The 25,058-nt window shown below is 36.4% G+C and overlaps 3 protein-coding genes across 3 annotated transcripts; all 3 read right to left on the reverse strand.

The window, feature by feature from the left end:
* Positions 1 to 151: 151 nt before the first annotated feature.
* Positions 152 to 6,425, reverse strand: LOC108563084 (probable multidrug resistance-associated protein lethal(2)03659). Its single transcript, XM_017921664.1, has 7 exons — positions 6,240 to 6,425; positions 4,383 to 4,616; positions 3,891 to 4,321; positions 3,671 to 3,827; positions 2,317 to 3,609; positions 604 to 2,260; positions 152 to 540 (listed from the first exon to the last, which is right to left on the reverse strand). Exons 1-7 carry the CDS (start codon positions 6,314 to 6,316, stop codon positions 514 to 516), a joined length of 3,876 nt encoding a protein of 1,291 aa, XP_017777153.1. The 5' UTR covers positions 6,317 to 6,425; the 3' UTR covers positions 152 to 513.
* Positions 6,426 to 16,355: 9,930 nt separating this feature from the next.
* On the reverse strand, positions 16,356 to 20,551 carry LOC108563079 (probable multidrug resistance-associated protein lethal(2)03659). Its single transcript, XM_017921653.1, has 9 exons — positions 20,480 to 20,551; positions 20,193 to 20,420; positions 19,715 to 20,136; positions 19,502 to 19,658; positions 18,220 to 19,449; positions 17,718 to 18,163; positions 17,437 to 17,667; positions 16,472 to 17,379; positions 16,356 to 16,415 (listed from the first exon to the last, which is right to left on the reverse strand). Exons 1-9 carry the CDS (start codon positions 20,524 to 20,526, stop codon positions 16,389 to 16,391), a joined length of 3,696 nt encoding a protein of 1,231 aa, XP_017777142.1. The 5' UTR covers positions 20,527 to 20,551; the 3' UTR covers positions 16,356 to 16,388.
* A 63-nt stretch (positions 20,552 to 20,614) lies between these two features.
* On the reverse strand, positions 20,615 to 24,906 carry LOC108563089 (probable multidrug resistance-associated protein lethal(2)03659). Its single transcript, XM_017921668.1, has 7 exons — positions 24,786 to 24,906; positions 24,464 to 24,694; positions 23,986 to 24,413; positions 23,775 to 23,931; positions 21,965 to 23,718; positions 21,663 to 21,896; positions 20,615 to 21,600 (listed from the first exon to the last, which is right to left on the reverse strand). The coding sequence occupies exons 1-7, from the start codon at positions 24,860 to 24,862 to the stop codon at positions 20,684 to 20,686; spliced, it is 3,798 nt and encodes a 1,265-aa protein (XP_017777157.1). The 5' UTR covers positions 24,863 to 24,906; the 3' UTR covers positions 20,615 to 20,683.
* Between the last annotated feature and the right edge of the window lie 152 nt (positions 24,907 to 25,058).

The raw sequence follows: 25,058 nt of genomic DNA on the forward strand, positions 1-25,058 counted from the left end.
GATAATTGCAAAACCCATTATTTGAATGGCAAATGAAGAAACGCTAGAGTAGGCATAGAAAGAATTCAATTACTATGGATGTTTTTTTTTTGTAAATATATTTATTTAAATAAAAAAGAATGAAATAACATTTAGAATTAATACTCGATAGTTTATTACAAAAAATATATGTATATATCGTTTAGAAATCTCGGTAATTTATATTGGTAAGTAGACTTTTCCTTGTTACGTTCGTTCTGACGTAATTGGTAAAAAAAAATATGAAGGCAATGACTCGACGAATCACATGTGCGTTTTTATATGTATAAAAAAAATGTTCAAGGCGGACATTCCTCTACTCCTCCATCATTCGACGACCTCATGCAAAACCAGCAGCAACAGCATTTTACCCTAAATTGTACATAAAAATTCAGATAATTAATATCACATTTCCCCTGTTCTCTCGCTCCCTCTTTCTCTCCGTATAATTTATATGTGTATGCATCGATTTGTTTCTGCAGCTCGATTCCTAAATCATTTTGATTTGGTCTCTTCGTGACTCTGAAAAAGAAGAAATAAGTTATTGCGTTTGTTGTTGGATTATGGGGTGTTGATTGTTAATACCTTCTCGGCAATGTTCCTAAGGTTTTTGGCAGCCGATGTTCCTGTAGTTTCGACCATATCCTTGAGGATGCCGCCATCCTTTTGCAGCAGGATGTAAGGATGGTTGAACTCGACCATTGTGCCGGCGTTCATCACGAGGATCTTGTTCGAATCCATGACCGTGTGCAATCTGTGCGCTATTGTGAGCACGGTGCAGTCGGCGAACTTCTTTCTGATCGTTTTCTGAATGAGCGAATCGGTGTGAGGGTCGACATTGGCAGTGGCCTCGTCCAAAACGAGGATTCTATTGTTCCTAATTATAGCCCTGGCGAGACACACCAGCTGACGCTGGCCGACGCTGAAATTCGTGCCACCTTCCGAGATGTTCGTGCTCAGACTGGAAGGCATTTCGGCGATGACCTCTTTGAGTTCCACCTGCTCCAGAGCGTCCCACAGGATGTTATCGGGATATTCGTCGAACGGATCCAGATTCTTCCTCATCGTTCCGGAAAATAGAACGGGTTCTTGCGGGATTATAGCTATTTTTGAACGCAACGTGTCTAATGGTAACGCGGTGGTATCAACGTCGTCGATCAAGATCGATCCTTCCACCGGGTAAAGCTGGAACAGTGCCACGATAATCGAGGACTTTCCGGCGCCCGTTCTTCCGACAATTCCAATTTTCTCTCCCGGATTGATCGTGAACGATAGATCTTTCAATACAGGCGCATCTTCCGGATTGTACCTCATGCTGAGATTTTTAAAGGTCAACTTTCCATGCCTCGGCCAATTATCCGGCAAAGCTTTGGATTCCCTCTCCGGCTCATTCTCCAATTTCGTGTAATCCAAAATCCTCTCCACCGACGTCATTTGATTCTCCAGCTCGCTCCACTGTCTCATCCCCCATTGCAGCGAACCCATTAATCCCATGTACTGGGTTATAATCAGACCCATATCTCCTCCATGCATATCTTTGTTCAGCAGCAGAAGAGTCATAATAATCAACGAAATGAATATAATGCAGATCATATCCAGCCAGAATCCGAACGCCCTCGTCGATGCTATGAACAGGTACCAAGCCGAACTGTGCAGATCTTGAAACTGGTCAAATTCTCTAATCAGAATTTTTTCGGCGTTGAATGCTCTGATCGTGCTCAATCCGTGCATAGAGGCAGTCATCTGTCCGAAGATCGGACTTCTCGTGACTCCCTCAATTCTCTTCACACTCCTGCTCGTCTTCAAATACACGACTCTCATAAAGTAGAAGAGCGTCATCAAAACTATAGCGGGTAACAAAAGCCAAGGATTCACTATAGAGGTAAGCACTATCGTACCGATTAAAAGAAGTCCAACTTCAAGCACGTCGAACAGAACGAGCGGAATGTATTCGTCGATGATGCCGAGATCTTTGGAGAATCTGTTCAGGATCCTCCCAGTCGGATTCGTGTTGAAGAATTTCATGGTGGCTTGCAGAAGCTGCGAGAAGATGTTGTCGTGCAGATGGATGGAGGCGTGCATGAAGAATATAAAGAAGAAAATGCAGTGGAAGACCGCTAAAATTATTGTCGCTATCATCACAGCCGAATACTCGTAAATCACTTGGTAACGAATGGATATTTCCTTCTCGGGGCTTAATTGAGTGTAATTCTTCTCCGACATATCCTGCTCCGTGTTGACCCTGCAAATTAAGTAATTAATAAGTTTCATGTATGCTAAAGATGTGGAAGTATTTACCAGTAAGTTATGTAATAGTCGCTGGCATTGGAGCAGGCTTGAGAGAAAATGAAGCTGGCAATTAAAAAGGTCACGAGGAAGTAATTTCCTCCGGCGCGGAAGTACGATGAGTAAGTGTCGAAGGTGATGCTTCCGCTTCCCATTTTCTCCTTTTCAACGCTCGGACCCTCGTCATCGCTTTCGCTATCTTCGTCTGCCTCCTCCAAAGTAACCTCGGATGCTTCAGAGTTCTGACGAGATTTCACCCGTTTCTTCTCGACGTTCTCATCGTCCTGGAACTCCTCGAGTAGCTTCGCGAAATCCAAACCGCTCGATTGAAGCTCCTTGTAAGTCCCTTGACCACCAACGTTTCCTTCTTTCAATATTAGAATCCGATCGGCGTTCTTCAAATACTGCAGCTGATGCGTGATCAGAATGCAGATCTTATTGCTCAGATAACCCTTGATGCACTCCTTGTACAGCTGCTTTCCGACGTTCGCGTCGACCGCGGAAAGAGGATCATCCAGTAGGTAAATATCGGCCTTTTTGTAAACGCACCTGGCCAAGTTAACGCGCGCTTTTTGCCCTCCACTTAGGGCCTTACCCTTCTCACCGACCAAAGTCTTATCCCCGTAAGGCAACAAGTCAAAATCTGACTCTAAGGCACACACTTTGCAAACATGCTTGTATCTCTCCTCGTCCATCTCCTCCCCGAACAGTATGTTCTGTCGCACGCTACCAGAGAACAACCAAGGTTCTTGAGCGCTAAACGAAATTCGCCCTGACAGATCCATCACTCCCTCGCTAACAGGCAATTCCTTAAGTATAACATTCAGCAAGCTGCTTTTACCGCTCCCCACAGGCCCAATAACAGCGAACAGCTGACTCTGCCTGATTTCGACGTTCAGGTCCTTCAGGTTGTATTCAGCCGATTCTTGTTCCCATTTCGCGCTCACGTTCTTGAGAAGAACGTGCGGAGTAGTCTTAATGTTCGCATTGCCATTGAGCACCACGTTAGGTGGAACGACATTCCTCTCCGGTAGCTCCTCGTAGCTCAAGAACTTCTGCATCCTCTTTATTGACACGTTCACCTCCGCATTCGAAGAAATACTTATAGAAAATAGGAAAGTAATCACAGTTCTCATCACATTGTAGATGGACGTGATAGCAAAAACCCTCTCCGCGTCGATGCTATCCCCCATCATTACGTAGGCTATTAAACTAATGAAGATCGCGGCGCGAGACACGAACGTCTCGAAGGAATAGGTTAACCCAATCAAGTACTTGTGCTGTCGGATCGATTGGATCTCTTTCCTGAAACAAGAAACATCAATCGATGATAAATAAGGTCGCGCAAATTGAATTCATCGCTCACTTTCTAATTAAGGAAACTAATTTGGCGAAGGGCTTCTCCCACGTATACATCTTGATCACTTGAATACCAGATATGATTTCGTTCATCAGCCTCACGCGTTCGTCCGTCCTCAGCGCAGTTCTCAATCTAAGCACCGAAGTCCTTTTACCCAACCACACTGAAAAATAATAATAAAATCAAATAAACTATACATTACATTAAATTGATTGAATAAACTTACTTTGAAGTGGCAAAAACATCAAGAGAAAAGCGACTCCTAGAAACGCGGCTACATTGATTTGCTTATACAGGAAATATGTACCAACGGCCGTTTGGATGGGTGCTATCCAGCAGAAATGGGCCAACACGAAACCCTGATCGAATTTGCTCACATCGTTCGAAAGTAAATTGACTAATTGACCAACCGTAGTTTTCCCGAGAGCTCCCCTGCTCAATCTCAGCGTCTTTCTGTAGATCAAAGTGCTGCAAGAGATCCTCAGCTTCATAGCCACGTGCATGATCCACATCATCGTCGGATGAGTGATCAGTCTGTCCACTACCAAGCACAGGATGAGCAGACCGCCGTAAACATAAGCCTCATCGTCCGACATCACGACCTGTCCTTTGGCGAAGAACGACACCAATTTGCCGATCAAAATTGGAGTGAAAATACTGAAATCAGATTGCAAAATCTGAATGATCGAACGAACCCAAATTATAATTTACGACTTACATCATGCCAACTTCTTTGATGAGCGTCAGCACGCCGATCGTCATGAATTCGAGACCGAAAACTCTGAAGAGCGCTATGTGCAGCGCCCATTTCTTGTGCTTCCTATGCTGCTTCTTCCATTCCGTCTCCAATTTATCCCCGACTACGTTAGACCTGTGCTCTTCCAGCGGCTCGAACAGATCCTCCTCTTTAAGTCCGTACTTCCAGCTCGACCAGAAAATAGGGAACATATAGCTAAAATAAAACAAACAGCGATTATTTAGACACCATTATCCTCTCCAGGGAAATACTCTCATCAACGTGTTTGCACTTCTAACCAGTACAAACCGGTGTGTTATTAAACACTCGACGCTACATTCTGATTAATCGACGATAAAATCGAGCAACAAAGCTAATGAAAATCAATATACTCCTGCAGTTAATTAAAACCGACCACGAACGGAAATTTTTTATTCTTCTTCTCTCGCTCTCTTTTTCCAAATGATACAAACAATAAACATTTGGTATTTAACAAGATTCCATTTCTTTTCCCACTGATAAATTCCACATTGTTTATATTTACAATCGACTTCAATTACAAGGTCTACAACTGGCGATGAATGCGATCCGTAAATTACAAATAAAAAAAAATACGTATTATATACAAGCAAACAAACGTAATGGTTGATAACATCAGAACATGAAAAGAAGGAAAAACATCTGCTCCAATAAATTCACTCCCTGCAGATAACATTTTGGAACACGTTTATTGCACGACTTAACTTGTCAGTGATATAACATTAATCACTAATTTAACATTAAAACTTATATTCTGATGAAAAAAAGGATTACATCAAATTAATTGAGTGCAATCCGAGTAAAAATGACCTTCGAAACGTAGGAAGTGCATATTCGCACATTGTTTTAGATATCTCGTTATAAAAAAATGATAGTTCAAGGCTAGAGAATAGCTCGATTTTCTCAAAAAATAAAGTTATATAAACTTGTTTATGATATAAATCTTATGTATTACTTAGAAATAGTAAAATTACATGAAAACCAAACATAATTTAACTTTTATTAGTTTTTTTAAGAAAAATCCTGAGGTGCAAATAAAATAAACTTCATTTGGAATTGAAGTATTTTTATATTTCAATCGGTGCGAACATTTATCAAGTGAAATCATTCTTCCGCAATAAATAAACGTGATAATCACATGGTTTGAATTGCTTATTCGACTAGTCTGAGAGAAGTTTTCTGAATTTTCGTACGATAAAAGTCAACAATATAATACTTTACAAACTATTACTATTCAAAAATTTCAATTTTTTTTTTACGTTTTCTTATTGTTATCGCAAAACTCAGTTAATTTATGGAATCAGACTGAACTTGTAACACTCGACTATGAACGGAATTTACCATGAGCTGTTGCAAAGATTAGTACTGTTAAACATGATCCGTTCAAAAGTTTTCGAAATGTTGCGTAACAATTGACAAGAATTTAATTTAAACTACTGTGATCATCGAAACTATGTGAGAGAATTAATACACGTTTCTTTTTTTCTTTTCCGGGAAGTGATTCGAACGAGAGACCTTGAACCATTGGATTTTAAACTTGCGCGTATTGCACAATAAATATAAAAATAATGTAGCAATATCTCTTTGTTCATCTTGTGTAGTAATGTTTGCAAAGAGTTTCACTGGGAAAAGAAGTCAATGGAACGGTGGAAATTTTGTTGTCGAGGTCATACCGTGCACGGAGAAAATCGATAGCGCAGGTGGCTTTGTGTTCTTTTCGTTTTCGTTTGTTTTATTTTCTCTTCATCGGGATAAGGTAAATTTATAAAAAAAAAATAATTGTTGTTGTTGTTAACTTACAAGAAGAGCATCGAAGATATGAAGTTGGCACCATGCCTGGGGTTCTTGTTCCGCTTCACGCGCTTTTCCACGTCCATCTCTACGCTTTGGCAAATTCAATTGTAGACAGAAAGTAAAGATTTCGCTATGCGAATTTTCAAATCGAATAAAGGCACTGGTTTTAGTTTAATTTTGTTTTTAGGCGATGATGATGCTTGTGTAACGACGAGTTACAAGTATAAATAGTAAGTAATATATCGGCGCACTTTCACTACGAACACAATATCATATTTAAGGTTTGGTTTGCCGCACCGAGTCTCGGAGGCGCCTCGTCGAGGACGAGTTCCGCGTTCAACTGAAGTGCGCTGAATGCGTGTATGCAGGCAGCAGCAGTCTCGGATCTCTCGTTGAATACCGACGGCGGCTGGATGTGCCCGCTTCGGTCCCTGAACTAGCCTTTTGTATATATTCATGGAATCTGTTTACGTAACTGCCTTTTATTGCCTACTCTCTTACCCACACTCCTTTTTTCGCATCGCTTTTCAACTCTCTCTTTTTCGCAAAAATCTCTCTCTTTATTTCTCTCTTTCTCTCTCTCTCTCTATGCATTCATGTAATTTTCGTGGGGGGAAAAAAGACTTAATTTCGTGTCGACCGATCGATGCTTTTGGTCCCCCCCGCAATCTACCAACAAAGCCCGATCCGCGGATTATCTTGCCTTATCACCGCTTCAACAGTAAACACAGATTACTCATTTTCCGTTTCACTCGAAACCGCTGTGAACTCATTCAATACAATTATTATTATTATAAAGAAACAAAGAAAACACCTAACTTTTCAAGTTTTCCCCAACATACATTTCCACCATTAATCAACAGCTGCGACCTACATGTTTCCTTTATCTTTACAACTAAATTAACTAATTGCGCAAATTACGATACAATTCACAATTTCAATACAATGACACCTGTCAATCGCATAAACATTGTGAGCTGTCAACGATTTTGAATTGAATTTATTACATCATAAATTTGCTATTACTTTTGTATATTTAATTACTTTACTAATTACATGTATTTTCTTTACCTTTACAAATAAACCAACATAATTAAATAATTACATACATTACGAAATCACTCGCAATTTCAATACGTTGACACCTGTCAACCACAAAACTGTTATGAGTTGTCAACGAGTTTTGAATTTAATTTATTAAATGATGCAAATCGGTGACAATCGCAAGCCCGACAACCGAAATCCTGTCTATCGAAATCCCGATGTTCAAAATCCCGACAACCGAAATCCCGACTATGTCAAAATCCCGACTACCATAATCCCGACAATCAAAATCCCGACTGCGTCTTTTATTATTATAAATATCTACAATATCATTTTTATTTTAGTCGGGATTTCGATATAGTCGGGATTTTGATTGTCGGGATTACGGTAGACCAGATGCAAATATACACATCATGTATTTTCTATTTTTTTTTGGATATTTAAATAGTTTACTTATTACATACATTTCCTTAATCTTTACAAATAAACCAGCACAACTAATTAATTGAATAATCTACAAAAGAACTCACAATTTCAATAAATTGACAGCTGTCAATGAGTTGTCAACGAATTATTAATTTTATGTAATTACATCATATTTTAATAGTTATTATTATATTGCTATTACTTTTGTATATTTAAATACTTTACTAATTACATGTATTTCCTTTACCTTTACGAATAAACCAACATAATTAAATAATTACATACATTACGAAATCACTCACAATTTCAATACGTTGACACCTGTCAACCACAAAACTGTTATGAGTTGTCAACGTGTTTTGAATTTAATTTATCAAATGATGCAAATCGGTGGCAATCGCAAGCCCGATGTCTATCGAAATCCCGATGTTCAAAATCCCGACAACCGAAACCACGACTATGTCAAAATCCCGACTACCATAATCCCGACAATCAAAATCCCGACTGCGACTTTTATTATTATAAATATCTACAATATCATTTTTATTTTAGTCGGGATTTCGATATAGTCGGGATTTTGATTGTCGGGATTATGGTAGACCAGATGCAAATATACACATCATGTATTTTCTATTTTTTTTTTTGATATTTAAATAGTTTACTTATTACATACATTTGCTTAATCTTTACAAATAAACCAGCTCAACTAATTAATTGAACAATCCACAAAATAACCCACAACTTCAATAAATTGACAGCTGTCAATGAGTTGTCAACGAATTATTAATTTTATGTAATTATGTAATGTAATTACATCATATTTTAATAGTTATTATTATATTACAGTGAATTGATTGAAAAACAAAATGAATTGTAATCAGGTTCAACGACCCTGAAATAATTTTGTCATGTAACACTGCAATCATCATAAGAATTAGTTAAATTTTAGTCAATTAACTCTTTATGGATTCATATTGAAACATCTGTCAATTTAATCAATAATATTACGATGAAATAAATTGATAAATAAAATTCCATTTGTGTGTTGCAAATTTAAATGTCCATTCAACTCTCAATGACACTCCATTATAATACATTTGTATCACTTAACTTATTCCAATATAATCCAAGATAATATTCAAATTGCAGTTGAAGTTAACTAGTTCAAATTTTCTGCATTTAAATGTTGTTACTAAAAGATTGCAAAGTCATTTCCAATTGTCCGATATCTGCGCTCTCGGCGCAACTGCGAATACCCAAGGATATGCAAATGTGAAACACATTTGTAACGGGAATTCCCTTAATGTGTTTAGGAAATACTCGTAGCGCACACACGAATATTTCATACACGCCGTTTCCATTCAAACTGGTTTTCGAGATCTCGCCGTCAATTATAAACGAATAATCTTACGTAACACGTTTTAAAAACGTTCTAACGTTTAACAAATCAATCAAATGGGAAGAATTATCTGTTATAAATTCATTATTTTGTACAAATGTAAATCGTTTTGGATCATTTCATTGTACGAATTAATTGTTAAGTATTTCGAATACTCGCGGTCGTTGGGAATTTCCATTTCACGTGACTCACACAAAATGAATACTGGTTAAACAACAAAAGTTTACATTGAACTGTTTTGTTCATCAATCATATGAAGATATCTATTTTACAATAAATTTTTATTTGAAATAAATTTAGATAATAAAAAGCTTTCTAGAGATTTACTAGTACCGCACGTTAAATTATGAAGTACGTAATAAAAACGTGCTCGGAACGTAGCAAGAACAAAAAAGTGCGGTTTTAAAATAACTTGGAACTGTTCCATGTACAAATTATGCACATTATTTAGATTTCCTTTTTGTCCCACAACAAAATTGTGAAAACTAATCCGCAGGATCGTTGCAGGCAGATTTTCGTACAGAAATACAATTGAAAACACCGCAAAAGGATTACTACTTCTTAAAAGAAAAAAGAAGATTTCAGGTTGAAATGAAGATTAGTACTTCTTCAAATTAAGCTTCGTTCTTCTTTATTATTCTTAATACACAAGAGAAACTAACTAAGATTTTTATCTTCCAAAGAAACTGTGAGAAGAAGAAATAAGCACGAATTTGCGTAGAAACAGAGAGAATCCTTGAATATTGAGCGCGATGATGTCGATTTGTTTTTTTCACAATCCTCGCCTTGAAGGAAGAGCGAATTAAATCGGCGAGTCGAAAATTGTATTATAAGTATAGTGGAACCTCAATTAACGAGCACCTCGCACAACGAGTATTTCGCTTAACGAGCAAAATTAATTGTAAGAAAAATGACTCGCTTAACGAGCGACGTTTCGCATAACGAGTGACGATGAGAAGAGAAGCTCCGAATTGTATTTCTGAATATGTTTCACCGAAAATTTTTGAACGGATTAAACTTGTTAAGCGTGGTTCCACTGTATATAATAACGTAATGTTTCACAACGTGTTTATTTTGATGATTATCCTTAGTATAGAAGGGAGATAACGATCTAATTCTAATCTATTTCATTTACTTTTTTTTATAGGTCGAAGCAAAAATTAAAGTTTTCAATTGCAATATGATGCAATTCGACGAAAATTTGTAAATTCCTGTAATCTCCGTTGCCTCCTCGCGTTTATTACATCAACTTGAATAAACAAATATTATTATAATTTTTAAGATTATAATTTTATTAAAAATAATTCAACAAAAAATTAAACTTCTGTAACATTTAATTGAATTTCTTCAATAATTAAAGCTTTCACCATTTCTACTCAATGTTTTGTTTAATACTTGTTAAAAAAAATATATATTTTTATATTTTACTATATGTTTTGGAAATTTTTGAATTGTAGATTAATTATTCAAAGATTATTTACAATTTGCATACATAAAGTTATAATTAACGTAATTGCTTCTACACTGTTGACCGTTTAAATACGATATTAATCTGTGAACAAATATATTTTACGTATATTTCTAGAAAACTTTTTTATAAGAAAACTTGAATTTTCATCTAAACTTTTATCAAATTCTATGAGATTCTATTTTTAAATATATTTTATTAAAACTATGAAATTAAATATATAAAGTAAAAATACTCTTGAAATAGTTATAAAAATAATATTAATAAAAATTTATTTGTAATTGAAATATTTTTGTTGGAGATGAAATATTTGTGTTTTAGAATATTTCTAGAAAATTAAGACAGATAGGTTAATCTTTGGATGTAGAGACTAAAGCTATGTAAATAGAGATTAAAATGTACAATTCATCATTTTTGTGTAATTAATGAATTTAAAAAAAAAATAGAATTGAAGCAAAAAAAAGTTTTGTATCTCAAGAGATCACAGTAAATTTTTATTAAAAGTAGAAATATATTAACTTAATATGTTAAGTACAGTGGAATTTCACTTAACGAGTTTAAACCGTTCCAAAATTTCGGGATTTTTACTATTATAGTGAAACATATTAAAAAATACACATAAGTTTTAAAAATGATGTAGAAGGCGCGCAATCCTCGCTCGTTAAGCGAGGTTCCACTGTATTTTAATTTAGTTTTTATGTTATATTTTTCTACCCAATAATTATTAATATAATAATAATTATAAATGAGTTTCTTAAAAATAAAAAAAAAAATGAGTACACGTCGCCCAATTGACCGTCGCCTACTTGTCCATCCTCGAGCTGCCCGTTTCTATGAACTATCAATTCGGGAAAATCATAAACATCAATTTCCTGATATCAGGTAAAAGAAAATTTTTGTAGTTAGAAAACTTTTATTACTCTAATTCTTGGAAAGTGAAATTTGGTACATATATAAACTGCGTTTCAGCAATTCTCAAATCAGTTACTTTTCATGCACAGTCGTGTAAACATCAACTGACAAATCAACATGTCTTCCGCATTCAAAATTTCCATGCCTCAGACGGTCTCCGAGCTGGAGTTTTTGAATTCATACACTCCACCAATGTCTAAGGAATATGGAATTTTTACAGGTAAGAATATGGATTTTACATTAATCAAGAAGAATCTGGTGAAAGCGCAAAGTGTCGAAGTGCAAAATTTGGTGCAAGAAGTGATCAGTATGAAGAAACTGCGGGAACCTTCTGCAGAGGGTATGGAAGCTTTGGTGGAAGCTATTTGCAAGGTGCTGCAGAAATTGCATAAAATCAAAAAGTGGTCAGCGAATTGGAACCTTGTCTTGATACATTTAGCTTGCTGCAAAATGGATGCAGATAACAGAAATGAGTGGAACTCGTTCTCCGGGGATTCACCAACTTTTGTACAGTTCTTGCATTTTTTGGAGAAACGCATGAATATGAGATTGTACATTCCATCGACTTCAAGTCAAAATGGATTATTTTCTGGGAAGTATATCGATTACACATTGATCAGGATTAATGTGCTCAACGCGCAAAGCATACATGTGCGAAATTTGGTGCAAGAAGCGATCATTTTGAAGAGATTGAATGAACCTTCTGAAGATGGTCTAAAGACTTTGGTGGATGCAATTGTCAAGGTGATGCTGGAATTGAACAACATCCAAAAGTTTACACCAGATTGGGAAATAATTTTAATGCATTTAGCTTGCTGCAAAATGGATGCAATTACCATAAGAAATTGGAATTTGTGCCGCGGTAGCACGCCAGATTTACCTACGCTTTTGGAATTTCTGAACAAATGTATTTCCTTTTTTGATAATTCCCATATCTATTAACAACAAGAATGAAAAAGTGTTATTAGTTATTAATGTTTAAAGTTTTTTTCTTCTGCTTTTTCTTTTAAATAAATAACCAATAATTACAATCAAATATTATTTGTGTCTTATTTCTATTTTTTACCAGTATTATCTACATAAATTAACCTTATTACTCGTTATGCGAGTCATTTTTCTTATAATTAATTTTGCTCGTTAAGCGACTGTACATGTTTTCGATAATTTTTGATGTAGCAAATGTAAAAAAAAAATATTAGTTTTATAAGAGATTTGAAAAAAAAAAATTACTAATCTGTTTATTTCTTGAAAAGTAAGAAATATTTTTAAATAATCTTGAAAGGTAATTGTGGATTTTGAAAAACACATCTTCATTTTCAGCTTTGAGTATTAAAATTACAGATTTAAGTAAGAATTATTAAGTAGAATCAAAAGTTTGAAAAATAAAAAGGAAATTGTATGTATTTCTTGAAAACCTAAGAAATATTATAGAAAAAAAAACAACTTAAAAGATATAAGACAAATTCGATAGTAAACAATATTTTATAGTAATACAATAATATGTTTGATTTATATCGATTAAATCGTTTATATGATTTTCTCATGTTATCAATAATGATGGAATTCATTGAAATTTAATGAATTCGTAAATCTCGTTGTTATTTTATTTAAATTTATTTGTAACTTATTCTGTTCAACAAAACATAATATTTTCCTATCATTTTTTTCCAATTATTAATTTTCGTTGGATTGAGAAGAAATATACAATTTTTTTGAAAAAAACGTTTTACAAAATTATGAGTTTTTTAAATTTATAGTAAATTTTCAACTTTTAGATATTAAAACTAAAGATTTCTTATTAACTAATAAATATGAAGATTGTTATGAGCTGTAGAACATTTTTTTCTCGTTTTTTATTCAGTTTTTACAGTTTTTCGTAATTACGTAATCTACCACTCGTATGAAAGCGAGTAATAAGTGAGGAAAACATCATGAAATACAAAGAAAAAATTGTATTTGTTGCTATTTTATCCAAACTATTTATAACAGAATTATTAATAACGTTTTTCAAACTCTTATTTAATTAAAAACTACACTTGAAACAAACTTGAATCAATTCTAAAGGTCATTTTGATGATTATCTTGCATAGAAGAAATAAATACATCAATCAATTTTCTGTTTATGAAACTAAACCAAGTTTAGATTCAACGAAAATAAGTATAAATATTCTGTTTTCGTTCGGTCTTCACGTATTTTTAGAGCAATCCAAAAGTATAGGTCAGGATTAAAATCAATAAATAATACCACCAAAATCCTCGTGACCTTGAACAATTAGATCCCCGCGAGAAATGCGAACGATACACGTGCTCTACTATTTCTCAATCTAATCTAAATCGCTCAGGTCAACTACTCTCGTGTTTTCCCATTCATTGATAATCCAGATCGTACAAAATCTCACGTTCAAAGCGAAACTAATATCTAAGTTTTATACAATAACAGTTACAATAGTTTAGTGCTAATAAGTAAAGAAAATGTATAAGTTTATCGACCTAAATTCGAGTAAAAAAATTCTGTTATTGTTAAGAGTAAGTTGAGATTTAAATGATCACTCGAAGTGCAGACAATGTAAAAATAGCATTTATATGATGCACGTTTTCGTTGAGCTAATGTAAATATTATTCGCGCGCCGATGGAATTAAAATACTGTACAGAGAGTAGTTGTTGTTGTTGTTTAATTTTTGTGTGTGTGTATTCTTTTTCTTCAATTCGGAACGCGTCCGTTGTTTCCAAGCAATTAATTTCGATTTAAAAGATGTTGCACAACGTTGCGTGTAACGACGAAGCTCGTTTCAATTTATTATTTTTTTTCATTTCCTTAATTCGTTCCAGATTAAGAGCACATACACACTTACTTCTTTTCTAATAACACGCAAATATTTGCTTTGCGATGGAAGATAACGGAATTTGATGCCAATTATCCTGTATCTATGATAAGAGTAGAACTTATCCGTTTGTCCTTCTCGCATTTTCACGCGCCGAAGTATTTTTCAACGAAATTAATTCCAGCAAATCCCCCGACACGCTGACGTCTTGCACATTTTTTTTATGTCTGTCGTCTAAGTCTTGCGCAAACAATTTGTTCGTACATTGTTGGTCTTCGGGGTTTTATCGTTACACGCACTTTTTGTATTTCGCGAAAATTTAGCGAAATACACGAAGCAGAAATATCTAGTTAATCAAACATCCTTCTTTTTTTTTCATTTTACGCTGCGGTTCCATTCCTACAAAAGCCGTCGCAAATCGAATCGGCGTAAAATGAACCCATATTTACAGTGAGGTAACTATAGGGTTTACTTCTATATAAGTCTAAAATCAGCAATTAATAAGCGTTATTGTGAATCGGCGTAAATCGAACAAACAAAATTTGAAAAATCTATAACAACATTTCTAAAGATTTTATTAAATATATCAGCTCTATAAGAAAATACAATTTAAGTAAAAACTGATTTCAAGCAATAAAATTATAAATGTTAATTAAAAACTACAGGATCTTGTATTTTACTAAAATAAATTTTGAATAGATTTTAATGAATCTGTTAACATTTAGAAGAAATGTAAATGTTTAGGATATGAAAGTTAATTACATTAAGTTGAAAGGAAATAATTGTACAATAATCATTTCTGTTGAAAAACTAAGATTTAGTTTAATTTATTTGAGAATATGTAAAATTTAAAAAAAGATTCAGTAAATGAAATTGTATTTTCCGATAAGAAAAGTGAAATATTTGAACAGTAACTAACATGTATACAATATTAGTTTCACCAAAGTTTGTACGGTTGCTGAAATTTGTAAAGAACTTGAAAATGAAGATGCCTTAATAATTAGTATTTTAATGGAATCTTTAATGGACTAATAAGAAACATGTATAAATTAAAAAAATATCATAATTAATTACAATTGAAAATTGCAAGAAATTTTCGATAACGGTTCGAATCATAAAATTTGAATATTTAAAATTTATATGTATATAACTTTAGTTGCAACGAAGTTCGCGCAGTTGCTGTAACGTAAATTTCGTTCTTCTTTTTTCATGCGTCTAGTCCTTGTCCTAATTTATGCTAGATTTTTAACATAGTTGCCCTAGTTTTTTCAAAGAAATATTTGAAAATTTAAAAGTGTATGGAACATTAGTTGCATCAAAGTTTGCACATTTGCTGTCATTTAAATTTAATATATTTTAAATAATAAATTTAAAAAAAAAAGAAATAATTAAATATAAAGTATTTGAAATCAGTCTCTGCATTTTATTTGAGTCCTTTTCTTAATTTATCCTAGATTTTTAAAATAGTTGTCCTAGTTTTTTTCAAACAGCGTTAATAAAATATTTGAAAATTTAAAAGTGTATATGTATGGAACATTAGTGGCACCAAAGTTCGCACATTTGCTGTTTAAAAAAAAATGAAATAATTAAACATAAAGTATTTGAAATCAGTCTCTGCATTGTATTTGAGTCCTTGTCCTAATTTATCCTAGATTTTGAACAATATTATTCTAGTCTTTTCAAACAGCGTGAATTAAATATTTAAAAGTTCAAAAATGTGTATGTATGCCACATTAGTTGCATCAAAGTTCGCATATTTGATGTTGAAGTACATCAAATATGCGAACTTTTACACTTTAACACAATTTTTTTTTTAAATAATTATACATAAAGTATTTGAAATGAGTCTACATTTTATTTGAAATTTCTTGAAAATTCACTCTTTCTTAAAATGTAATTAAATGTGGGAATAATTCATGAAGGTAAGTCAAAAAATGAAATGTTTATAAGTTCGATATTGAGTATAATTCCTCGACAGATAAACTAACAAACTATTTTAATATCATTAATTTATTATCGTGATAATTCAAATTCCTTATGGAAGAATTATGCATATTCATCAACTTTAATTGACGTAGTAAATTTATTCCATTTTCTTCATTTGGTAGTTCTAAAAATAAAAAATATTTACAAATATTGCATAAATAATGTTTAGCCTTAATTTACCTTTTCAGCGATATTAGAGAGATGCGCGTAATCTCCGCTACTTTGAAGCATCGACTTGAAGATTCCCGTCTCCATGCTCAACAGTTCATACGGATGTGCGAATTCTGCGGCTCGTCCACTCTCCATGACCAAGATTTTATCCGATTCCATAACCGTTTGCAACCTATGGGCAATGGTCAACACCGTACAATCGCTAAACTTTAACTTCAACGTCTTCTGGATCAAACTTTCCGTTTGCGGATCAACGTTAGCAGTGGCTTCATCCAAAACCAGTATCTTGTTGTTCCTAAGCAACGCTCTTGCTAAGCAGAAGAGTTGTCTCTGACCGAGACTGAAGTTCCTTGGCATCTCCGTTAAATCCGAGACGGAATCCTTAAGCTCAACATCATCCAAAGTTTGCCAGATATCTCTGTCCGTGTACTCGTCGAAAGGATCCAAATTCTTCCTGACGCTGGTCTCGAACAAAACCGGTTCTTGTGGTATTATAGAAATATTCCTTCTCAGCATTTTTATTGGTAAATCGGATATATTGCAATTATCTATGACGATTTTCCCGTCGGTTTTGTACAGCTGATAGAGAGCTGAGAGGATCGTCGATTTTCCAGCTCCGGTCCTTCCGATTATTCCAATTTTCTCTCCCGACTTTACAGCGAGATTCAAGTTATCCAACACCCTTTTACCTTCGCTGTATTCCAAACTCGTATCTTTGAATTCAATGTTCCCAGATTTGGGCCAATCGAAATTCAATTCGAAATCGTCTTCTCGCTTCAAATTGGTGAACTTCTGAATCCTCTCCACTGATACCATTTCGTTGATCATTTCCGTAGTTTGCCGCATGCCCCATTGGAAGCCCAACATCACGGACATGTACAGAGTCAAAAGAAAACCAATTGCCTCGCTTCTGTTGTCTGCAAACATTCAGAAATATCACTTACAAATCACAATCATCAATAACGATTGCTTACTTTCATCCAGGTATACTAATATCACTATATTCGTGGATAACACCACAATGCAGCTTAGATCATTCCAGAAGCCAAAAGCCCTGACTGCCGCTGCACAAAGCACCCAACTTGAGTTGTTAAAATCCTGCAGATCATCGAAAACTTCGCTGAACTTATTCTCCGCGTTGAAAGCACGTATTGTGCTTAATCCGTTCAACGAACTCCTTAGATGACCAAATATTGGACTTCTTGCTAAAAATATTACATAATTAATCAAAGAATTGATTAAAATTTAAACTTACAAGAAGCGTATATCCTCTTAACCATCAAGGATAATCTCATATAAAATTTGAGCAATATGATTGATATGATAATGAGGATTAACGAGGGAATGATCAGGTAGACCTTAATGATTATACCCATGATCAAAATTGCGATTAGATTGAGTTGTATTGAAAATACGTCGTGCACGATGTGTGGAATTACTATATCGACGATGGTGAAGTCTTTCGAAAACGTGTTCAAGATTCGTCCGGTTGGATTGGAATCGAAGAACTTCATCGGCGTTTCGAGTAATCGCGTGAAAGCGGTGAAATGCAGACGTTCCGCGCCTTTCGAGCAGAATCTGTAATGCCAAATCGATCGGATCAAAGTTATCGGTATAGTGGCCAATATCACTGCGCTGTACGTGTAAACCATCTGCAGTTGGAAATCTTTATTGTTTAAAACATCATCATCATGGGACATCCTGAAATTATCCAGTTGATGCATATTTTTTTAATTGAAAGTTATCAGTTATCTTACCAATCCATAACGAAGTAATCTAGATACGAGTAAATCAATTGGGATATAATGAACATCGTTAAAAGTAAGATCAATATGAACGCGTTTCCGCCGGACCTGAAATAAGTCCAGTAAGTTTTCAATTTGATTGAACCTGAATTCATCTCCTCTTTGTTCTCGTTCGAACTACTGCTGACAGTTTCCTCTTCATCAGTTTGCTCTACCTTTTCACTGCTTTCTTTTTGATCATCGATCTTTAATGATTTGGCAAAGTCCGAGTCGCAAGCTTGCAAATCGCTGTAACTGCCTCTACACGAAATCTTCCCGTTCTCCAAAATAATCAAATCTTCGAATTTCCTCAGATGCTGCAACTGGTGCGTTATCAAAATTCGTATTTTGCCTTCCAAGAATCCCTGGATGCATTCCTTGAAGATGTGTCCACCGACTTTATTGTCTACAGCTGATAATGGATCGTCCAGTAAGTATATATCTGCCTCTCTGTAAATGCACCTCGCCAAATTTACGCGCGACTTTTGGCCTCCGCTGAGAAGATCCACGGACGTATCATCTCCGGATGGGAGCAACGTGAAGTCACGTTCCAAGGCGCACACCTGACACACCTTCTTGTATCTCTCAGCGTTGAATTCTCCGCCGAATAAAACATTTTGGCGGATGCTACCGTTGAACAGAAACGGTTCTTGAGGAGCGTAAGAGATGCTTCCGGTGACGGATAAATGTCCGGAAGTAACAGGCAACTCCTGAAGAATAACATTAAGCAAACTGCTTTTACCGCTTCCCACAGGCCCAATAACACCGATCATCTGATTCCCATCCAAACTGAAGCTTATATCGGTCAAAGTGTTTTCGTCCTGCCATTTTGCGCTCACCTTGCCGAACACGACCTTGCATTTCTTCGACTTGATAACGTTCGTGATAAAAACGCCGTCTTCGTGATCCACTTCGATTTCCTTCACCGTCTTCTCCGGTGTATTCAGAAATTCTTGGACCCTGTCCAGTCCGAGCTTGATATCAATCACAGCAGGAATCGCGCATGTTAGTTGACTGATTGCCGTGAACCGCATTATGTAATGGATGCAGACAACAGCGAAGACATCAGAGATTTTCAGGTTCAATTCGAAGAACACGCACGCGACGAGCGTGACGAAGATGGAACCGCGCACTACAAAACCATCAAAAGAGGACAGTAATCCGATGAAATTGTCGGATCGTAAAACGTAGCTCATCTCTTCACTGCAATCACAAGAACATTACAACGTACAATTTAATCGAGTGATAAACTCACCGTCTTATTATTGTGATCCAATCAAGGAACGCCTTCTCCCACGTGTACATTTTGATTGTTTTTATGTTCGAGCAAATCTCGTTCATGAGCTTCACCCTTGTATCAGTTTTCGTTGCCATCTTCAAACGGCACATGGAAATTTTTTTGCTCAAATAAACTGCAAAATAATATGATGAACTTACAAGCAAAAATATTACATGTTGATAAGCTTACGTATAATTGGGAAAAATATGAATAGGAAAATTACTCCAATGAAAGCTATCCAACCCATGTAAGTGTACAGCAGGTAAGTGCCCACGATCAATTGGATCGGCGTTATCCAAACCATGTGCACGAGCATCGAATAAGTGTCGAACTTTTGCATATCGTTGGATAAAAGATTCACCACTTTTCCGGCCGTAGATTTTCCGAAATGTTTTTGATCCAGTCTCAGAGATTTCCTGTAAATCAGCGAAGTGCAAGAAGACCGTATCTTCATGGTCAACGTTTGGAATCTGAACATGACCGCATGCAAAAGGATTTTTATAATAAAGAAAACGAATGCCCAAATGGCGAAGAGTATGTAACCGTCCTCTTCGTTAATGGGATCGGCGAAATGCAAGATCAAACGTTCGACCAGCATCGGCAAAAGTATTCTGTAAGATTACATTATTGTTAATTTGTTGAATTATTGGATGATTATTGAACTTACATGGTTGTTAATTCTCGTATTAAACACAATATTCCGATTATGCAGAATTCTAAGCCGAAGACTTTGAACATTGATAAAAGCAGCGACCATTTCTTGCTGGTTTTCCGTTTTTCCATCCACGTCTTTTCGAGTAAATCTCCATATCGGTTGGCTTCTTTGTGATTCACGGAAACGTCGTCTTCGGTAAAATCCTTTTTAAAACTGTTCCAGAACAGTGGGATCATATAACTTGAAATTAAAAAAAAAAGTAAATTAATTTAACGTGATTTTAAATTTAACAATCTTACAGGAAAAAGATGTATGATATCCAGTTGGGCTTCGACCTTTTCTCCATAATGACTACTGCTAAAATGACTTCATTTTTTTGGGTATAGTCGTCTTTCATTAGCGACGCTAATATATGTAAGAATTGATAAGACTCATTAGTCAAGGTAAAACTGCCTTTATTGCTAATAATACAAAATATGGAGACAATAATAAATATACTAATTCTAATTTACGAGGCCGGACTGTTTGGCCAACGAATAGAAGATTCCCTGCCGCTTATCGAGGAGGGCTTTCGGTGTATCGAACTCAACGACTGATCCAAAATCGACGACCATAATCTTGTCCGAATTGATGATCGTGTTCAATCTGTGCGCGATCGTCAGAATCGTGCAATCGGAGAACAATCTCGCAATTGTTTTCTGCACGAGTGCGTCCGTTTGCGGATCGATGTTGGCCGTGGCCTCGTCCAGCACCAAGATTTTGTTGTTGCGAAGGATTGCTCTCGCCAAGCAGATGAGTTGACGTTGTCCGACGCTGAAGTTGGCGCCACCCTCGCTCACCACGCTGCTCAAACCCATTTCGAAACCCTCGACCACGTGCTTCAACTCGATCTCCCCCAACGTATTCCACAATTCGTTGTCGGTGTGCTGATCGTGCGGATCCAAATTGGATCTCAATGTACCAGCGAATAAAACAGGATCCTGGGGAATAATAGAAATCTTCGATCGGACAATTTCCAATTCGATGTCTTTGATGTCAACGTCATCGATGATGATGGAACCGTGGATGTCGTAGAGTCTGAACAGTACGGAAATGATCGAGGATTTTCCAGCTCCCGTCCTTCCGATGATACCAATTTTCTCTTTCGGCTGTATCACGAAATTAACGTCATCCAGCACTTTCTTATCCGAATTCGTGTACTTCAACGTGACGTTCCTGTACTCAATCAGCCCTTGCTTGGGCCAATTATCCGGATCCTCTCCACTCATATCTTCCTGTTCGGCATTCGAATACTCCACGATTCTCTCCACCGAAGTCATCATAGTCTCCACTTCAGTCCACTGTCTGATTCCCCACTGAAGAATACCGGTTAAACCGAAGGATTGCGTTATAGCCAAACCCACATTTCCAGCAATAATCGCTGCAAAAGCAAAAAAAATATAAATTAACATTGATTTGTAACTTGTTTGCAATTTCACTTACAGCTGGAATCGAGAAGTATGAAACTGAATACTATAATTGCAATGTAAATACTGCAAAGGATATCCAACCAAAAGCCGAAAGCCCTCGAAGTCGCTATGTACATGTAAGCGGCGGAGGTGTTCAAATCTTGATGCTCGTCGAATTGCATCTTCAAAGTTTCTTGCTTTCCGCTAGCTCTGATCGTCGAAAGTCCTTCTAACGTTGAGTTTAAGTAACCAATAACCGGTGAACGGGCTGCAATTAATTAATTATTTATAAATATTTTGATTATCAATAATTTGTATATATTGATGAGCACTCACTAGTTCCATCTAATCTTCTTAAGCTTCTGCTGGTTTTCAAGAAAACGACGCGAGCGTAAAGGAGAATAACCAAAACCACCGATGTTGGCAGTAAAAGGTACGGGTTTACAAATGATAAAACAGTTACCACTCCCGTTAAGACGAAGAATATGCGAACGCATTCGAAGTAAGCGTAAGGCAAATATTCGTCGACTACACCGAAATCTTTAGAGAATCTGTTCAGGATGTTTCCGGATAAGTTACGGTCAAAGAACGACATGCAGGCTGAGGTGATTCTCGAGAAGATTTTGTGATGAAGCGTCTTCGAAGCCATCGTTGTTAAACCGAAGAAAGTAAATAACCTTAGCACCGTTAACGTCGTTGCAACTACGATGATTATAGAATAGGTGTACATTGCAGTAACGTGCTTAGCCTCGGCCTCAATTAAAGTGTCTTCCGAGTAGTAAGTTGAGTTGGTCTTTATTTTCGACAGTTCTTGCTCGATGGACAACCATTTCGTTATGTAATAATCGAAGTAACTCAACGAGCATTGTCCCAACAAACAGAGAATCAAGAAGAACGGTATGGTCTTCCAGCCTCCGGCGTGATGCAGATAATGCTTGTACACGTCCATGCTGACTCTTCCCACTTGTTTGGTCTCGTTGTAAATTGCTGTATTGTCCATGTCCAGAGTGGAAACCAATAAATTGCAATTTTCGTCCGCATTCTCTTTCTCGTTGGGCTCCTTTCCACGAACCGGACTGACCTGCACCTCTTCAACGTCATCAGCACTTCCTTCTTCGTTCGCGTTCGACCCAAAATCTATTCCCTGCCTCTGCAGATCATCGAAAGATCCGTCACCTTTGATTGATCCCTGATCGATCACCAAAATCCTGTCCATATCTTCAAGGAACATCTTGTTGTGGCATACGACCACGCACAGTTTTCCTTTCAGGAATCCCCTCATGCATTCGTGGAACACGAATTTGCTCACGCTCGCATCGAGCGCATTCAACGTATCATCAAGCAAATAAATATCGCATTTCTTGTAAATTGTTCTAGCTAAATTGATCCTCGCCTGCTGCCCCTTGCTCAAATTCAGCCCTTTGTCGCTGACAATCGTGTTATCTCTCTTCGGGAAAGTGAGCAGATCCCTGGTCAAGGCGCAAACCCTTATAACTTGCTGATACCTCTCCCTCTCGTACGGCAATCCGAACAATATGTTCTGCTTAATCGTCCCTGGGAACAACCATGGTTCTTGTGATGCGTAGCTGTAGTCTCCGGAAGTAGAAACGCCACCATCGCACATATGCACGTCGTGCATAATCATCTTCAGAAGAGTCGATTTACCGCCTCCCACGGATCCCGTCACTCCTATTAAAGAAGGTTGCAGTTTTAAATTCACGTCGCTCAAGATGCTCTTATTCAGAATCTCGACAGAAGCGTTCTTAATTGAAACATTAACTTCTCTGATTATGGGCATCTGCTTATCAATGCTATCCGTGTCCTCGACGAGAAGATAGTTTTTGATGCGTTTCAGCGAACTCTTAGCTTCGGCCATCTGCGAGACGCTCATAGGAATTGCAACGCTCAGCACAAACTTCAAAGACCCGAAGCAGCTGATGACTACGAAGACTATCTCCGCGTCGATCGCATTTCCCATGTAAATGAACGCCAGAATACAGATGTAGAAAGACAACCTTTGACTCACGGCGGACATTGAAAGAATAACCGATTTCAAATAGAAGATAGAACGCAGTTTGCTCATCTCGTTTCTGAAACAAATATTTCAAGTTAAGATAATCTAATGTAAATTTAAATTTGCACGTACATTCTTAGTGCATTGGTTATTTTCGTGTAGTACTTCTCCCACGTGTACAATTTGATCAATTTGATCGAAGTTAAAATCTCTTGGATCCTCCTCAAACGCTCATCAGTTTTACCCGAGGTTTTCAAACGTAAACTTGTCGTCCTCTTGGCTATCATAACTGCAAACTCATGAATTATTTAACTGAATGTTATTTGTGTTTTGTCGCACTCACTTTGGAACGGAATCAGAAATATCAGGAAGCTGATACCCAAGATTGCGGCCCACTTGATCTTCTGGTACATAATGTAAGTCATGAAACCGACTTGGATGAGTCCGATCCAGAGATCGTGAGCGAAAATCAGTGCGGATTCAAAGACTAAAACGTCTTTGGAAACCATCGTGACGATTTTACCGCTGGAGAAGCTGATCAATGAGGATGAGGTCAGTTTCAGTGATTTCCTGTAAATCAACGAGCTCAAGGCCGTTCGCACTTTAAGCCCCAGCTGCGTTAAGCTCAGCATGTAGGAATGAGTGTAGATGGATTGAACGAATGTACAGAAGATGACGATCGAGCCGTAAATGTAAGCTTCGTTTATGCTCATAGTACTTTCGCTAGCAAAGTACGACACCAATTTGCCTGTAGCCAACGGTAGTGTTACCCTAAAATTTTAGTTGATATTTAAGTGTTAAATCAATTTGGAAATTCTTACAATGTAACTGATTTCACAATCAAATTGGTAAATCCGTACATCATCCAGCTTTTTCCGTACACCCTGAACATGGTCTTCGTCAATGAAGTATGAGGTTTCTTTTTCTCTATTTCCCATTCTCTTTCTAGGTCATCTCCAAGCTTTGAAGCTCGGTAATCGTTTAAGACATTGTACACGTCTGTTTCAATTAACTCTCGTTTCGAAGACTTCTTAAAAATATCATAAGTAAACCTGCAACATTAAATTTTATGATTAAAATGTACTAAATATTTGCAAATGATTTAGCTATGATTTAGAATTAGGTGAGAATTTCAAGACTTACAAGAAAGTTAGGACGTTAAAAAACCCCGCCTTCTCCTTGGGGTTCGTATTCCTCTTGATCGGCGGCGCCTGATACATCTTTCAGCAATTTTCAATTGCAATTCCAAAAGTAAACTGTCCAAAATCGAAGAGGATAAAACTCAAATTATCATCTTTCGAAAATCGTTTTCTTCTTGGTGAAAACAAGGCGAAACACACACACGACGTACTCGAACCCCGACCAACTGTGGCTTAATCAATCAATTAAACAATTAAAACTGATTTTATTTCGTTA

Source organism: Nicrophorus vespilloides, unplaced genomic scaffold (genome assembly GCF_001412225.1).
Source record: "Nicrophorus vespilloides isolate i.1.1-1 unplaced genomic scaffold, Nicve_v1.0, whole genome shotgun sequence".
NCBI classification, from domain to species: domain Eukaryota; kingdom Metazoa; phylum Arthropoda; class Insecta; order Coleoptera; family Silphidae; genus Nicrophorus; species Nicrophorus vespilloides.

Coding starts and splice junctions, on each gene's coding strand:
- LOC108563089 (XM_017921668.1), bottom strand. CDS start 24,862: ATGTATCAGGCGCCGCCGATCAAGAGGAATACGAACCCCAAGGAGAAG. Junction 24,414..24,463: donor ATTGTGAAATCAGTTACATT/GTAAGAATTTCC, acceptor CTAAAATTTTAG/GGTAACACTACCGTTGGCTA. Junction 21,897..21,964: donor AAGAAGATTAGATGGAACTA/GTGAGTGCTCAT, acceptor AATTAATTGCAG/CCCGTTCACCGGTTATTGGT.
- LOC108563079 (XM_017921653.1), bottom strand. CDS start 20,526: ATGGAGAAAAGGTCGAAGCCCAACTGGATATCATACATCTTTTTCCT. Junction 20,137..20,192: donor ATACGAGAATTAACAACCAT/GTAAGTTCAATA, acceptor GTAATCTTACAG/AATACTTTTGCCGATGCTGG. Junction 19,659..19,714: donor CATATTTTTCCCAATTATAC/GTAAGCTTATCA, acceptor ATTATTTTGCAG/TTTATTTGAGCAAAAAAATT.
- LOC108563084 (XM_017921664.1), bottom strand. CDS start 6,316: ATGGACGTGGAAAAGCGCGTGAAGCGGAACAAGAACCCCAGGCATGGT. Junction 4,617..6,239: donor ATATCTTCGATGCTCTTCTT/GTAAGTTAACAA, acceptor GTTTTATTTTAG/CTATATGTTCCCTATTTTCT. Junction 4,322..4,382: donor ATCAAAGAAGTTGGCATGAT/GTAAGTCGTAAA, acceptor ATCTGATTTCAG/TATTTTCACTCCAATTTTGA.